The 17,645-nt window shown below is 48.3% G+C and overlaps 1 protein-coding gene and 1 pseudogene across 1 annotated transcript; both read right to left on the reverse strand.

Moving 5' to 3' along the window:
- Positions 1-14,078, reverse strand: LOC129482178 (golgin subfamily A member 6C-like). The gene is given in 19 exon segments (XM_055277546.2): positions 1-2,603; positions 2,693-2,846; positions 2,936-2,991; positions 2,994-3,038; positions 3,121-3,223; positions 3,786-3,874; positions 4,307-4,382; positions 5,712-5,777; positions 6,054-6,571; positions 6,958-7,045; positions 7,239-7,346; positions 7,455-7,541; positions 8,591-8,697; positions 8,794-8,875; positions 8,976-9,026; positions 9,283-9,321; positions 10,176-10,256; positions 12,160-12,279; positions 13,969-14,078. Coding segments are annotated over 19 exon segments (2,169 nt in total). The 5' UTR covers positions 14,053-14,078; the 3' UTR covers positions 1-2,388.
- LOC129482179 (COMM domain-containing protein 4-like) overlaps positions 12,163-17,645 on the reverse strand; it is a 16,822-nt pseudogene continuing 11,339 nt past the window's right edge.

A 17,645-nucleotide genomic window follows, 5' to 3' on the forward strand; every position in this document is an offset into this window, starting at 1 on the left:
TTTCAGTTAACATAGTACATTTATTTTCCAGATTGACATCCAGCTTAAATATGCCAGTGTGTGATTTAATCCATAGGTACCTGATGAACACATTATTGTCAGATTGGTTACAGATGCTAAACGCTATCTGAAGGTCATTCCTAGTCATTTATCTTTATCAGGGTAAAAGTGAAGTGATTTGAACTATAAAAATTCCTTTGAAATAATTTATGAATGTATTAGGTAAACCCAGTTTCAGAATTATAAAGAAAAACTGTTAGACCAAATAAGGTGGCTCATTAACAGTGGTACGATTTCTAGCCCAAGGGTTTAAAATGGACTTAAAGTAACTGTCTTTCAAGTGAACTCAAATAATGCAAAAGTGGCAAGTTCACAAAATAGAAGGCAAGAACAGGACCTTAAGTCCATTTTAAACCCTGAGGCTAGAAATCGTACCACTGCTAATTAGCCACATTATTTGGTCTAACAGTTTTTCTTTATCATTCTGAAACTGGGTTTATCTAATACATTGATAAATTTACACAATTTGGAAGAGTCGGTTGAAGTCACAATAACCCAATATTTGCACTCTCTCAGTGAATGAAGGCAAATCTGTTATTTCATCTGTAAAATCATATTATTGCTCTCCTATTAATGTCATATTTATAAAAGTATCATGAGGTTGTCAAATGCTAAAAATGGAGATGATCTAGTAACTAGAAATCCCATCCCAGAGAGTGCACATACATCTCTCCCTGCATCCTAATAATGTGACGTATTTTGGAACACAGACATTAGAACTTCAGGAAGTTTTAGCTGTTGATTCTTTCCCAAGCATCATAAAGTTATGATTTAGGCAATGTATGACTGAAATAACTCATCATGTATAAGCACATTAACATAAATATGGCACAAAATATGCCTCTAACTGAAACCGAGAGGTATAAAAATGTATTTCACTTTGTGAAGAACTCTGTGAGGAAATATAACTGTGATTGTATAGACACTTTTCCTCATAATACATTGACTTTCACAAACAGTAGATTGCACTGCGGCTTGTAAACATTTTAAGTTGCATAAACTTCACCTTGATTTTCATATGTAGTATCATACTGTCTACTAAAACTCCTTTTTGTTTCAACTAAGTACTGTCACATATATTGGTTTATAATAATGGTTGTTATTATTTTTAAAGTGTTTTCCATTCAAAAAAAAGAAGTAAATTCCTATGTCAGAGTAACCAATGTGGTTGAAGAATAGGTATTAGCCAGAGAGGTCTAGATGGTAAAAACCAATCTTCTAGCCTCAAAGAAGCTCCATGAACATAGAGGAAAGCAAAGTGTCACACAGCTTTCCTTCACTCGAATTCATTCTTGACTAGAGCCTGTATGCCTCTTCCAGGGACATTTAAGCTCTTAAAGGATTTCTTAGGATCTTTACTAAATACATTAAGAAGAATGCCAACCAGTGCTCTTTTGTGGACTGGGACATCTATTCATGTGACTAAAACAGGTAACATGAACTCTGACTTTAAAATGTATTGTAGATATAAATGCTCTAAGCTAGAAAAGGTTTTCCACATCCACAGTCAATGATGGGAGCCTTTCATTCCTCAGAAATAATCCCTTTTTAGGTCATCAAGAAAGGGTACAACCGCTGCAGCTCATGATGCAATATCTTCAAGAGCCCAGAGCACATACAAATCCTAAGGGAGCCACCATAGTACAGCGCTCATTCTTGGCACCAGAACACATGAAACACTATCCTGCGCACACCTGCCAGAGCAGGCCACTTTCCTCTTCTGTGAGATTTAAAAAGCTCCCCAAAATGTTATTATTCCCATCCCCAACACACAGAAAATAGGAGAAAGGCTGTTTCCAGTTCTCGGCCTTTAAACAACTCTAAAGGTCAGTACTCACAGTGGCATATTACAAAGTAATAAACAGTGCGCACTTGAGGGCAAACTACATATTGAGCTAATGAAGAGCTCACTGTGGTTAGGATTCAATCAAACGTAACAGCAGAACATAAGCACATTTTATCTGAATTCTGTAATGAATATACATGCTGCACTAACATTAAAAAAGCATGGCAGCCTATTCCAAACCAGCAAGAATAGTTTTGTGCAGATAGTGGGTCTTTGTGTGTTTGAACTCCCACTACCTAAGGGCAAACTCGATATGTGTACTAATGACCTACAATTCTCAAAAAAGAAAAATGCTAAAGGATGCCAGAGTGAACATCAGGGAAAGACCCACTCTCCCTTAACTTTTTACAAATAAATTTAAACTGTAAATTAGAAACACAAATAAATATGAGTGGCTCTAACATTCAAATGGAGTAAATGAATTGTGTGGGAGATTAACCCCATCACTTTTTGTTGTTGTTTTTAAATTTCTTGACCAGCTCTTAGAAGATGATGATGTTTATCTCCCTGTTCTTGGCTGCCCGGGAAAAGAATGGCATGCAGGGTTTGCTGGGCAAGCCTGGGTGCTCCTGGGTGTCCTGCATTACAGGAGGCAGCTGCGTGATCTTCTGTGCAGTGGGGTTGTCATGGGGAGAACACTCCCTGGCCGCTCCTGGTGCAGGCTCCATGCTGTTGTCCAGGCTCACCTCATAAAAATCTTCAGAGAGAGGGAGGCGGGGGTCTGAGCACAGTACTAGCCTCCCCTGCTCCTGCCTGCCCACCCCACCTGAGGGCTCTACTCAGCACTCTGCCCATTGGCAGCCCCAAGTTCCTCGGGGGCTGGGGCCCCTGGAGGGGGCTCATTAACAGGGTTCTGGGCAGCGGTGAGGAATTTGTCATGCCCCTCGTTGTGGTCGCCTACAAGTGGCAACATCAGCTCCTACAGCTCCAGTAGATTCGTCTGAATGGAGGGGTGCTCAGCTGCCACTCCGGAGCCGGCACCAGCGCCCATGTCAACCCCCACCCCCACAAAGATGTTGCACACCCTACCTTCATTTCCTCCTCATTCTGGGCCAGAATGATGGCATCCTCCATCTCCTGGTGCGCGTGTTTGGCACTGCCCCCTGGCTCTCATGTATGGTGATGTACTCTCCTGAGAGAGGACACGGCTCAGACACTGGGGCCCCTCCAACGGCCCTGCAGCTCCCCCTGCCATGCCCTGGCCTCCGGCTCACTCATGCCATCTGTCGCTCCAGAGGGCTGGATGACTCCAAGCTCTAGTTTCTCCACCTGCTCCTTCCCGTCCGCCTTCTCCTTCGGGAGGTCCATAAAGCTGCTCTGGAGCCAAAATAATGGGGTCACATCTCGGGAGTGACCTGTCCTGCCCCACCCCCACTTTTCTAAGCCCATGCCAGGACTCACTCACCTTCACCTGCTCCATGGCCTCCTTCAGGACCCAGTAGCTCTCCCCACACACAAACTCACCCCCAGTCCCTGGGGCCGGGGCCTCTGCCTCTGGCTCCTTCCAGGCCGAGGCCACCAGATGAGCCAGGTGCAGGCAGCACAGCCTTCGCACCTTCCGCTGCCCACATAGCCGTGCCTGCTCCTCCTGGGAACTGGCTCCAGCGGAGTTGAAAAATGCCACTTGAAGGCAAGGGGTGAGTATTCTTGTAGGGGCATACACAGAACAAATGGGGCAGGGAGGTGAAGCACAGCCCCTTCCCTTGGGGCCTCAGAGAGTGCACCTGTTGGTTACAGGTGAAATGGCGTCTGACCACTGGCTCCCAGAAGGGGTGAGGGTCCAGAGCAATCAGAAGGCGGGAAAACCAAGAGCATAAGGGGGTCTGGGAGGGACCACAGAGGAAGGCGGCAAAGTAGGAGCAGGGAAAGTCAGGCTCACCGTGGCCTCCCGGCTCTCCAGGTCCTCTGGGATGTTTGGCGTGGGCCGAGGCGCCTCCTCCTCCCCACCGTCCAGATCTTCTCTATCTCCTGTGGGGAGGTGGCCAGAGGGGTCCTCATACAACCCAACAAAGGTGGTACTGTGAGCCCACCACTGTCCCCACCCTTACTGTGTAACCCTGAGCCAGACCCTCCCCAAAGGGGAATGAGCTGCTGTTCTTTATTTTTCATTTTAAGAACCAAGATCTTGCTACATTGCCCAGGCACAGTCCCACTACTTGTCAGTGCGGGAGTCCTGACCTGCTCCCTTTCTGATCTGGGCCAGTTCATTCATCCTTAGGCAACCTGGTGGCCCCCTGTTCCCAGGAGGTCACCATGTTGATGCTGAACTTAGTGCAGACACCCAGTTGGCATAATGACCAGCTGTTCTAAAGGTCTCTTCCAACTCCTCAATCCTATGCTGCTAACAGTCCCCCCTTCCTCCTGGGGCTCTCTCCTCTTCATCTGAGTGGTCTCCTGTACCTTCTCCAGGGAGAGCCATGAGGCTCAACTGGGTCTCCAGCTGCTGGTTCCACTGGCTGGCAGCTTCTAGGCGCTCCTAAGGGGACAGGAAACAGAGTGAGAAGGCACGGAGGTTGCCAGGTCATTCCCCTCGGGGGCCCATCCTCAGCAACTCCCTCCCCTGGGTCTCCTGCAACTTTTGGCGGGCCATCTCAGCCACCGCTTTGCCCCAAGCTTCCTGCTGCTGCAGCTGGTCCATGAGCTGGGTGTGCAGCAGTAACTGCCTGTGCAGCGCCTCCTTCTCAGAGGTCAGCTGCTGATAGGTGGCCACGTACTGCTGCAGGTGACCCAGGTATTCGTCTCACTGCTGCTGCAGACTCTGAGACTCTTGGCTCTTCAGCTCCACCTGCAGGAAGTCCCTGGGCATGAGGGCACATGGTGGCTGGCTTCCAGATTCTGGGCCCATTAATAGGGTAGCCAGGGCACCGTGGGGGCTCTGTCACCTGCCCAGGACCCTGGTCCCCTGCTCCAGGCCTAAGAGACTTCCTCCCTTGCCTAGAACCCCATGCCTCCTTCCCCAGCCTCAAATCTCACGTCCTTCTTCCCACCATTTAAACTGTAGGCCACAGACTGGTGGAAAAGCAGAGGGAGCCAACCACCATCTGCTAAGTGTGCTACATGCCTAATGCTTTCCATGTATTCTCCCATTCAATTCTCAGTGCCTCTGCAAGGAAAATGCTAACTTCCTTTTGAAGTTACAGAAACAGAGACTAAGAGATGAACAGTAGTTGAATGGTGACCAGCGGAACCGAGGCCGGAATCCAGTTTGAATCTAAGGAGGCTTTTTTGTTTTGTTTTGAGACAGTGTCACTCTGTGGCCCAGGCTGGAGTGCAGTGGTGCAATCTCAGCTCACTGCAACCTCCACCTCCCGGGCTCAAGTGATTCTCACGCCTCAGCCTCCCGAGTAGCTGGGATTACAGGCATGTGCCACCATGCCTGGCTAATTTTTTTGTTGTTGTTTTAATTTTAGTAGAGACGAGGTTTCGCCATGTTGGCCAGGCTGGTCTCAAACCCTTGACCTCAAGTGATTCTCCCGCCTCAGCCTCCCAAAGTGCTGGGATTACAGGCACGAGCCACCGTGCCCGGCATAAGGAGCCTCTTATACCACCATCTCTTCCCCTATGATTGGGGGAATCCATGCCTCTAGCTGGGATGATGATGTCCACATCTGGGAGGAGCCCAGGGATACCCACCTCTAAAAGTCACAGGGCAGGAAGCAAGAAACATTCATAGGGCTGCCCTGGAGGGTGCTGGGGTCACCTGCCCCCCAGCTGGAGCTGCCTTTGGCCTGGCACCTCCCCTCCCAAGGCTGGTGCCCGCCTCCCAGCCCTTCTTGGATGGGGCAGAGGTTACCATCTTCTTCACCTCGCCTGGCTTCTCCTGCAACTTGTTTGCTTCCTGCTCCAATTGCAGTGCGCTCTTCTCGTTGTTCTGCACAGAGAGAAGCAATCAGTGGCCATCCGCTGCAGCTGGGGACCCCTGAACTTGGTGTCTGCCTCCCATGTCACCGGGAAGGGTGGAGGCAGGTTAGAAAAATCATCCCCTCTCCCCCACAGCCATCAGAGGAGGGCCTGATGAGCTCTGGCTCACAGGTGCCTTTAGAAGTACCATTTCATGTGAGGGCTACACTGTCCCATTTTACAGGTGGGGAAACAAAGGCCTGGAGGGATAGGGATGAGGGCAGGCTCCCCAGGTGGGGCAACCCACCAGATCCTCGAAGCCGCGCTGTGGCTCGGCCAGCTGCTTGTCGAGCCTGTGGTTCTGGGAGTGCGTGAGCCTCTCTTCCTGCTTTCGCAGCGTCGCCTCCTCCTTTCGCAGCCTCCCCTCCGCCTTTCGCAGCCTCCCCTCCGCCTTTCGTAGCCTCTCCTCCTCCTCCTTTCGCAGCCTCTGCTCCTGCTTTCGCAGCCTCTGCTCCTCCTTTCGCAGCCTGTCACCCTGCTCCTGTAGCATCTCCTGCTGCTCCTGAAGCTTCTGGTTTGTCTCACACAGTCTCTCCCGCTCCCACAGCATCCGCTCCTCCTGCTCTCGGAGCCTCTGCTCCTGCTCCTGGAGCCTCTGCTTTTGTTCCTTGCTCAGGAGACTCAAGGCCTGGTTGTTTTCCACCTGGGATTGGAGCTTTCCCTCCAGTACCTCCACTTCCTTCCTCAGCTGTTTGGCCTCATCTTGCAGCTGCTCCAACTCAGAGGTCCCTGCTGAGCCCCAGGGTGCCGGGGACTGGGGCTCAGCTGAGAAATGAAGCAGACAATAAGGGCCTCTGGATTCCCCACCCCCCCAGCCCCCTCCAAAAAAACCCTCCTCTTGATGCATAGCTCCTCTCAGGCTTCCCAAACTTGGCCTCACTGCTAATGATTCCTCGCACCCGATGGTAGCCAATTTCCAAGCCACTTTCACATAGAGAGCACTGTGGGTGGCTGACAACGGACACCCCTCCCTCTTTGCTGATGGGGACCCTGAGGCTATGGAGATGACAAAACTTGCCGTCTTCTGGCACAGACCTCTTTCCCTCTGCCTCAAAGCCCTTACATCCACCCACCTCCCTGGGGCATTCTAAGCCACCCCCACAGACCTCTGATGCCACTCCTGCTCCCAGGTCACACCAGCCCCATCTTACCTATCTGGTTGTAGAGTTGGGACAAGCTCCTCTCCAGCTCCTCTATCCGCTGTATGTCACGTTTCTTCTCCTCTTTCAATGTAAGAGTCTGCCCAAAGCACAGGGGAAAGGGCCCTGGAGAGAGGGGCTGGTGGCTGGACAGGCTACCATCTCCCTCTCTGCCCCCATCTCCACAAAGCCCAGACCCATGACCACCTCTGGCTGTACTATTCCCATTTTACAGATGCCCAGAAAGATCCAGTGACCTATCTAAGATGGGGGGCTGAAGGGTCAGGTCTCACCTCCACCGACATTTTCCTCATCCTCTCCTGCCACCGGGCCCTCTCTGCTTTTATATGATAAGAATACTCGTTTCTCTCTAATTCCACTTGTTTAAGAGACTCTGTCATCTGCAAGAAATTGGCACAGAAGTTAGGAAGGGCTGTCACTGGTCCTCACCTGCTCCAGGCCACCTGGGGTCATCTTCCTTCCACATCCCTCCCTCTGCAAAGCCTCACCTGTGTCATGTGGGCGTTCAGCAGCGCCCCCTTCTTTAGGGTCTGCTTTAACCGCCGCTGGAGGATCGCTTCACTGCAGCTCGAGGACTGGATGGTGAAGAGTGAGAAGTTTCCATCTGGGGAGCCCAGGCAGTGCCCCTTAAAAGGGCTAGGGCTAGGCTCAATATACAATTCGGTTAGTAAAGATCAAGGCATTTCCAAGCCCATGGCCTGGTTATTAAAAGAACTCAGTAAAGTTGGAAGGGACAGGGAAAGAGATCGAATTTACAGCTGGCTAACAGAGGCCCAGAGAGATCAGATAATATTGCTATTGTTATTGCTGTTATTACTACCACTGTTTGAACTGTTATGGAGTGCTTCACCAGGTTCCATGCTAGCAATCCCATTTAATCCTCACAACCACCATATAAGACAGTTACTAGGATTACCTCTACTGTGTACATGAAAAACATGGAGTGTTTGAGGTGAAGGGCTTGCCTAAGATCACTTAGACAGAGCTGGGATTTGAACACCCAGGTCTATCTGATTCTCTAAGCCCATTTTTCTTGCTGGGGGTGGGGGCACAGATAGGAAGGGGAAAATTAATCTTTTGTTCACTTTTTGAAAAGATGATACATTCGCATAGTCTAAAACTCAGAAGGTACAGAAGGGAAGTGTCTCCCAGGCACCCTGTTACTCTCTCCTGAGTTTTTTTATGAATGCTTGCAGACATGTTTTATGTATCTCATCATAGCATGTACACACACATACACACACACACACACACACACACACAAACACACATTTCCTCTCTCTACAGAAATGGTAACATACTAAAGGTACTCTTCTGTACCTTCACAGTACAAGTACCAAATACCCCACCTAGGACTTAGCCAAGGCCACAGCCAGGTAAGGGCAGGGCAGGCACTTGGCCTCTGAGCTCTGCATCCAGCGCTCACTCCCCACAGTGCCCCCCAACTCACCCACAGCAGCTGACTCAGCCCCAGGCTGCCTCTAACAACCATACACAAAAGTAGTGAGAAATGACCATGCTGCCTTCTGGGCAGGACACTCCATCCTGCAGAAGGGACCTTTAGGCTCACTCCTCCATCTGGGAAGCCAGGCTGCCAGGGGATGGGGCAGCTGGTTGGACTCACCCTGTCCTCTTCCCGCTGCTGTGTAGACACAGCACAGAGAGCCCGCTCCAATTCTTGAATACGCTGTAAGGAGTATTGCAGGCGGCCAGCCAGATCCTTGGACTCTTCTGTAATGAGAGAGGTTGAGATGGGGCCCAAAGGACTCCCCCTAAAGACCTGTCAAAGTGCCAGGTTGAAGGATGATGGGATGCCCAGATTCCCACCTTCGAAGTGTTGGGCAGCACGTTTAGTATGGTAAAGGGCGGTCTTCAAGTCTTCCTTTTCCAACGTGAGGATGTTGATTGCCTGGAATTGAATGTTTGGGAGAAAAGCCAAGCAAGTGCTGAAAGAGAAGGAAAGAAACATTCTCGGGAGGACAGGAGAAAGCTCCCCACCCGCCACTCACCTCTAACTGCTCCGTTTGTGTTTCGTGTATTTCCTTGTTTGCTTTCTTTGCCTATAGGAAGACAGAGCTCTTACCACAGGGAGGCAGAGATGGCATAGCAAGAGACACACCCCCGGAATGCCACCAATGCCCCAGGACAGGCCCACCCATGGGACCAGGTTATCAGGGATCCTGTGGGGATGGGGTGGAATCTGAGTGGTCAGCCTTCTTCCCCAGGCTGGGAGTGGGCGAGACGAGATTTGGTGCCTCTACATCTGAGTGCCCCCCAAACCCGGCAGTCATGTTGTGAGCAAAGAAATCACGTTACTTCTTCCAGCTGATGTTTCAGTTTTTTCTTCTTCTGTTTCTGTGGGGAGAGTCAAATTCAGGTGACTGAGGGTGGCCCCCTCAACTCTACTCCCCAGACCAGGAAGCGGTAGGCAGGGGTCAGGAATGGATTTTAAAGGCAATGTACTCAGACCCAATGGCAAGAACTGGTCAACTCTCCTCAAGCTCCCAAAGACAGAGGATTTGTGTCTTTGTTGGCTTTTGCCCATGGCCACAGAACTCAAAGTCTCAATCTGGATTCTCTCGAAAGGACGGTAACATAAACCTCTAGAGACGGAGACTGAGAAAGACCCACCCTTCTGCCAGCTTGTGATTTAGAAAGGTGCCTTCATTCCACAAACAGTTACTGAGCACATACAGGACAATTATGGTTCTTCACAGCAGATATAGGATGGAAAAGGACAGACAGGAGCCCTTGGCCCTCAGGTTTCCATTCTAGAGGCCTTTAAATCTTGGACTTTCAGAGCTAACAGAGACCTTTGATGCTCTACCTCCTCCAGAAACATGAGCCCAAGGAGGAGAGGTGGCTTGTCCAGACTCAAAGAGGAAATTAGGGACTGAGTCAGGGCAGAAATATGGGGCCCCTGGCAACCAGTCAGGCTAGGGCTTCCCTGAGAGGTGACAACCCCAGGGCATGTGTGGCAATGATTGGAGTGGGGTGTCTGGAGGAGAGAGAGTTGGCAAAGAGGGCAGCGACAGAAGAGCCATGCTGCATGCTCCTTGCTCTGGGGTCCCTCCAGGTGAGGCCTGGGTGCTCCAGCTCCCCATGTGTCCTTGGCATCAGGGGCCCCCAACTCCTTTCTTCAGGGCCCCAAGGGGAACTAAGGCCCAGGATTGGCAGCGTGGACTCACGGGACCCCACTGGACTCTTACCAATGATTCTATGTTTTCATTTAGTTCATTGATTGTTGTGTAGCTTGACTGTAGGGCTACTTCCAGTTCTTGGTACCAGCTCTGAGGCACATGCAGACAGGAGGAGTTGGAGGAGGATTGTGGCGAGAGGTAAAGAGAACGATCATTAGGGCTGGGGTGTGTGTGGGCTGTCAGGCTGTCTCAGCTGGCGGAGCCCCTGCTGTGAGAGGAGGTTGGAGGGCTGGCCTGCAGGGTCACTGCACCTTGGCCCAAGGCCTCTTACCTCCAGATCCTTCAGGGTAACAGATGATGTGGGAATTATAAAAATGAGAAATTCAAACAAATTACATAGGAAACAGTTATGGATATAGAGAAAGTATAAAACAGCAGGGGTCCAGGCATGGTGGCTCATGCTTGTAATCCCAGCACTTTAGGAGGGTGAGGCGGGTGGATCACTTGAGGTCAGGAGTTCAACACCAGCCTGGCCGACGTGGTGAAACCCCGTCTCTTCTAAAAACACAAAGATTAGCTGGGCGTGGTGGCAGGTGCCTGTAATCCCAGCTACTCAGGAGGCTAAGGCAAGAGAATCACTTGAACCTGGGAGGCAGAGGTTGTAGTGAGCTGAGATCACACCACTGCACTCCAGTCTGGGTGAAAGGGTGAGAGTCTGTCTCAAAAAAAAAAAAAAGCCCCAAATCCCACATGCCTGCTCTGTATGTTATTCCCAAATTACTTTTAAAATTTAAGGTCTCAAAGTTTCCAAGATGATAAAAGATATGGGGAAGGAAAAACCCCAGTCAATCAAGCAGGTGAAGAGGCAGACATAAGCAGGCTGAAAGTTAATGGCAGCAACATAAAACAAGGCAGAGGCCAAGTATCCCCCAAATCAGAGAAGCCTCAGGGGCTTACACAGCTGGAGACAGCAAGCCAGAGAGGGGTCTTGGCACTGCCTCACCTTCCACTTGTCCAATGGGGGAGCACTACCCCATCGGAATGTTTAAGGTTGGACACCACCACCTTCAGAATGTCCTGAATCTACAGGAGGTGACAAGGGAAAAACAAGCGCAGGGGGAGAAAGACAAAAGTGGCTTAGAGAGAAGAAAGAAAATCAGGGCGGGGGAAGATGTGGGTTCAGGAAAACAAAACGCTGAAGAAGATCAGAGGAGATTAAAACCATGGCCTGTGCCATTCTTCCAAATGGCCACCCGCTGCCTTGCCAGGGGCAGGAACAAATAGATGGAAAATTCCCCTGAGCGATGCAGTCACAGAGTGGCGTCACCTGACCAATGCAGCTCTTAATACGCTCACTGGACCCCTCTCCTCAGGCCCAGGACATGGGTGATGAATCTGGTAGAGCTCCAGACCTCCACCTCTATTAAAAAAAGACAGACTCCTGAGTAAGGGTTCACTTGAACTAAGGGGGCTCCAGCTAAAGAACAAGTTTGAAAGACACTGATCTTATCCAGTATCATCTTACAGAGGAGGAAACTGAAGCCCAGCGGAAGAAGTGATTTTTCTGTGGTCACCCAGCAAGCTGGTGGCAAGTTAGACCTTCTCTTGCTCCTAGTGCCTGGGGCTCTCCTCAACACACGCTGGGCCCCCTTCAGTGACTCCTATAGGTACAGCCTGATGGCAAGTGGCTGTACTCATTGGCCCAGCTTCCCCTTGAGACTGGGGATCAGGAAAATCAAACAGCAACGACCATTTCCTGAGTATCCTGGGTGTTTACAGCCAGCCATGTACTAGGGATTAACATAAAAACAACAACAATAAGGAATCTCATTTAAACTTCACAAATGGAAGTCAAACAATACTTCCCCGATTTTACAGATGTGAAAAGAGAGGCCCAAAGAGCTCAAGAAGTTTGCCGTAAATCAGATCCCTAGAAGAGGGAGAGGCAGGATTCAAACCCAGAATTCTTAATCAGTACCCAGCAATCTTAACAATTACCCTCCACTGCCCCTTGGGCCCCCTGTCCCCAGGAGCCAGGCCAGCCAAGACTCACATCCCCAGGTGAGTGCCAACCAAAACAAGTGGTTGTCTCAGGGCTACTGCCAGGTTTTTTCTTTTTCATCTTTGCTCGTGCCGGAACACCAGGGCTGTTCCTCTGCTGATATTCTTTTAGCTGTGGGAAAGAAGAGCAGTAACACTCATGAGAACTTCCAGCCTCTACAGCCACATCCTCCTTTATAGTTTTTGCAAAATACTCTTATACACCATCTGATTTAATGCCACCAACAACTGTACAAGGTGTTGTCACGATCACTTAGTGACTGAGAGGGATGGATATTATGGCTAAAAAAAAAGGGCGGGGGCAATAATGGAACTTAAACTCAGTCTTCTGACTCCAAGCTCTGGGGTTTTGCCACGAATCAGTAGCTGCCAGGGACCAAAACCAGAGGCAGAGGTAGAAAAGTAAACATTAAGTAGACAGGAACTGCACTCTGTGTGGGTTACAGTCACACATCCTCACATGTCTGTTAGTGTGAAGTGCACCAGTACCTCTCAAACTTTTATATCAATGTGTCCTCATGGCAGAAGGCAGCTTTCTTGTTAAATCTGGGAATTTATCAGAAAGAGGACAACTCAAGTCTCATTTCAGAGAGAAGTCTGGTATACTCTTAGAAACCTATGTGACTGTCATCCCTAAGTACATTAATGTTTTTTCTCAAGAGAATCAAGGGAAATGGATGCTTCAGAAAGATCTCCCACATTTATCCTGTGGCACCCAATGTACCCCAAGTTGAGATGATATGAGGAAGATTCAAGCTGTCAAGTTCAATTTCCCAAGATCTAGTCCACAGAAGATGAGCAAATCTCACTCCAGCGACCACTGACTGAAGGACAGTCTGGCCCCAGAACCGTGGAGAATTAGAATATGAGGTGGAGAACTCAGAAAAGAATGTTAAAGTCTCTCTGGAGAGTAGAAGCCTGGGAGAAAACCAAACCAAACCAAACCAAACCAAACCAAACTTGTTCTCCCATCGCCACCCAGAGATACTGTCAAAGTTTTGAGCTCACAGGGGAAGTGTAGGCTTTTCACACTGTCAATGTCTATGTGAAGGGAGTAAGGCAGCCTGAAACCTCTTGCCCCTAGGTCCCATAGTCCCCATTCCCCTTCCAGCTGGAAATTTGTGCTGTGACCAGAGGAACCAGAAATGGGGTGAGAATGCTTAGGGGATTGGGTTGTAAGATCAAAGGCCGGTCTTGAAGCAGTAATGAGGGTTCCTGGGGGACTGTGACATCACTACATTCCACTCCTCCTGTGGGGGGGAGGGGAAGAATATCAGTGTGATGGCTGAGTCACCGATTCACAATGGCGGGGCGGGGGGATGTAGGGCTGGGACCCAGGTCCATGGAGACACCAGCCCAAAGAGCCCAGGGATGTCGGGCTTGGGTCAGCAGGAGGGGAGAGCAGAGTCTGCAGCAGGAAGCCCCAGGAGTCACCAGCCCAAAGTCACCCAGGGATGACTGGCGAGGGTGGGGCCTGGGGGGCCCAGGTCCTTGGAGAGCCCAAAGAACTCAGGGAGGTCGGGCTTGGGGTGGCAGGACGTGAAGGCTGATTATGGAGTGGGGAGCCCCAGAAGTCACTTGCCCAAAGTCACCCTGGGGTGATTGGTGAGGGCAGGGCCTGGGCTGCTTGCTGAAGGGGCGGGGCTGACTGACAAGACTTTGGTTGGGGGGAGCATAGAGGCGCCAGGGTGGGGGGACCCAGCCCCGTGTGCCTCAGGAGTGGTATGGACTCTGGCAGTGGTCTTGCCATCAAAGGGAATCTGTGGCTGGGTTAGGGGGGCCATGATCTGATGCGTTTTACCTCTTTCTTGGCTGCGGCCAGTTTACTCTGTTGAGTTTCTTCTAACATCGTGGGGTGGGGAGGGGGGCAGGGTTGGGGCCACATCAGCGAACACGTCCAGTCACCTACCAGGCAGCTGTGCCACTGAGCCAGAGGAGGCGTAACCAGGGCACCACTAGAATGCAGAATGGGGCGGGGCCTTAATGCTCCAAGCCCATTGGTCAATGAGAAAGATGAAAGGGAAAAGAGGCGTGGCCAGGCAGCAATGTGTCCAGAGGAACCTGTGGCATCACAAGGAAAGCTGCCCAGGCAACTGCTGTCCCCGTCCACTTGAGGAGAGGGGCGGGGCCTGCCTACTCCAGGAGAGGGGAGGGGCCGGCTTTTGCTTTAAAAGCTTTAAAACTTTAAAAATAAACTTTAAAAAATATATGTGCTTATACTTTATATATATGTGTATCAGTGTGCGTATGTCTACGTGTTCCACCAGAGCTGTCTTCATTATCCAGCTTCTATGCAAGGTCTATGATTTTGGCCTACATTTTTCATCTTCAGATGAAGTACAAGAATTAGCAGTATTACCTCAATTGAGATACAAATCCTATAAAAATGGAAAATCCATAGCATGCTTGATGTTTAATGAAACGGACTATATTATCCAACATTCCAATAAGATAATCACAATGATTTCTCTGTTTTGGAAAAGTTTCTCTTATTCTCCTGCATTATTAAGATTTTTTTTTTTTTTTTAAACAAGAAGCATGTCTAATATCTTTAAAAACACGAAGATTTTGTGCCGGGTGCGGTGGCTCACTCCTGTAATCTCAGCACTTTGGGAGGCCTAGGTGGGTGGATCACCTTAGGTCAGGAGTTCAAGACCAGCCTGGCCAACATGGTGAAACCCCGTCTCTACTAAAAATACAAAAACTAGACAGGTGTGGTCGTGGGTACCTGTAATCCCAGCTACTCGGGAGACTGAGGCAGGAGAATCACTTGAACCCGGGAGGCAGAAGTTGCAGTGAGCCAAGGTCACGCCACTGCACTCCAGCTTGGGTGACAGACTAAGACTCCATCTCAAAAAAGAAAAGTAAAAAATTAATAAAAACACAAAGCTTTCCATTTAGTAAGCACTCAAAGCTCTTTACTGGTTTAAAGCATATACAAGGCCTATTTTTCTAGAATCACCTGGCCTCTCTAAGCTTTGCAAATGAAACTGAATTTCTCACTTGACACTTGGCTATGACTTGCAATCATGAAAACCAAGAATTGTGTTGTGTCACTGTGTGTTGCCTGTTACCTGAATTCCACACTAGGCTGGGATCAGTGGTTCAATCTTTCATGATTTGCTCCATAACCTGTGAGCTTCTTTTCCCACACCAAACTAAGCTTTGTTCTAGAGTTCTACAATTTACAGTTAGTAGACAAGAGTGGTTCTCAAAAATGTAGTCTCTGGACTAGCAGCACCAGCAGAACCTGAGAACTTTTTATAAGTGCAAATTCTCAGGCCCCACCCTGGACCTGGTGACTCAGAAACTCTGGAGTAGGGCTCAGCAATCTGTGCTGCAGTGATCCCTCCAGGTGTTCATGAACCTCCGGCATACAGCAGGTAGAAAAACGTGTTTCCTTCTGTAGGTCCAAAGCCAGGGATGCCATATGTTCTGTCTTGATATGAAACAATGGCACGCAATTAAAAGACATAAATCTCCTTCCTACTCCCACCCTCCACCCAATGTGTTTTATTTTTATGAGTTAAATAAGAAAACAAATGGCAATCAGAGATTCAGCCTGAAAAGTATATTTACAAGTGTCAGTTCTCATCCGGCCTGATCTCATCCAATACCATTTACACCCTCTTACCTCTCAAATTTTAAAAAAGTATCTTCACAATGTAAGTCTCAGGCACACTAGCAGTTTTATAATAAAACACCAAGTAGATCAGAATGTCCAGACTTACTAGAGAAGAAAAGTGGAATCACTGGCTGTATTTTCAAATTGCATTTGACAGGAAATGGTAAGTTTTGAATTCTTTTCACCTTCACACTTCCATGCTAATAGCATTAAATCAGAATACTCCATTCTTCCAAAGCCTCTAGCCAGGCAAAACTTTACTGTATTACTTCTTGCTTTCAATGTACATAAAGCAGAGTCCTGCTAGGCAGATTTTGTATACCTGCAAAGATGCAGAACTAAACAGTTCCATCTATTCAATATTAAAACAAAAGTCCTGCAAACCTCAGATGGTGAATGTAATACTTCGGCACTAGCAGCAAAGCCTCAAATATAAAAAGATATCAAGATCACCACTAGCAAACAAAATGAGCTCTCAGCCAGGAGCAGTAGTTCACGCCTGTAATCCCAACACTTTGGCAAGCCAAGGTGGGAGGATCACTTTAAGTCAGGAGTTCAAGACCAGCCTGGGCAGCATAGTGAATTCGCATCTCTACGAAAAATTTTAAAAATTACCTGAGCGTGGTGGCACACACCTGTAGTCCTAGCTACTTGGGAGGCTGAGGTATGAAAATTGCTTCAGCTCAGGAGTATGAGGCTGTGGTAGCTATGATCATGCCACTGCACTCCAGCCTGGGTGACAGAGCAAGATCTAGATAATTACAGTCTGTCCTGCTCCTGTTTATATTAAAATGCTTTCAATCAGCAGGATAAAAATTAGGTGAAATGTGACTTTGGAGCTTGGCCACAAAACAGGCAATGGAGAAACAGGCACTTCCCACAAGAATAAAAATGGCCAATAAGCATATAAAAAAGATTCAAGGCTGAGGCGTGGCTCACGCCTGTAATCCCAACACTTTAGGAGGCCAAGGCAGCTGGATCACCTGAGGTCAGGAGTTCGAGACCGGCCTGACCAATATGGTGAAATCCCATCTCTACTAAAAAATACAAAAATTAGCCAGGCATGGTGGTGGGCAACTGCAATCCCAGCTACTCGGGAAGCTGAGGCAGGAGAATCGCTTGAACCCAGGAGGCAGAGGTTGCAGTTAGCCGAGATTGCACTGTTGCACACCAGCCTGGGCAATACAGCAAGACTCCAACTCAAAAAAAAAAAAAAAAGTTTCAAAAGTGCTAGAAACCAAAGAAATGTAATGAAAACAATGAGATTTTCTCCTTAAATATCAGCAAAGAGGACAAATGGAAGGGGGACACTGGAGCTCTGCCCCTATTGGGAGTATAAACAACCAATTTTTCTGCAGGATAATTTAAAAATTTCTATTAAAAATCTTAAAACTGTTTTATGTTATTTTCCTCCAGAAATTCTACTTCCAGGAATTCAGCCCCAAAATGCTTGCTTGCGTCCATTAAAATACATATATAAGAAAATTTACTTCTGGGGTGGCAATGATTAACTTAATATACATCGAGCTTTTAAAAAGATGATGCCAAGGATGTATTTACTGCCATAGAAATACGCCCAAAACATAGTGACAAAAGACTATATATTACGATTCTAGTTTTTAAAATGTTCATATGCATAAAAAAGTATAAAAAGCAACAAACCAGAATGTTTTGAGTGGCAAAATTAAAGACTTTTCTTCATATTTTGTCTTCCAAATTATTACAAAAAGAATGCAATTTTCTTTGTAATCAGGGAGAAGTATTATTTTCATTTATTTACATATAAATTTCTTTTCTTTTCCTTATTTTTTCTCATGTGTGATCACATGTACCCTAGAGAGCTTGAATTCCTA

The sequence above is a fragment of the Symphalangus syndactylus genome, chromosome 5 (genome assembly GCF_028878055.3).
Source record: "Symphalangus syndactylus isolate Jambi chromosome 5, NHGRI_mSymSyn1-v2.1_pri, whole genome shotgun sequence".
NCBI classification, from domain to species: Eukaryota; Metazoa; Chordata; class Mammalia; order Primates; family Hylobatidae; genus Symphalangus; species Symphalangus syndactylus.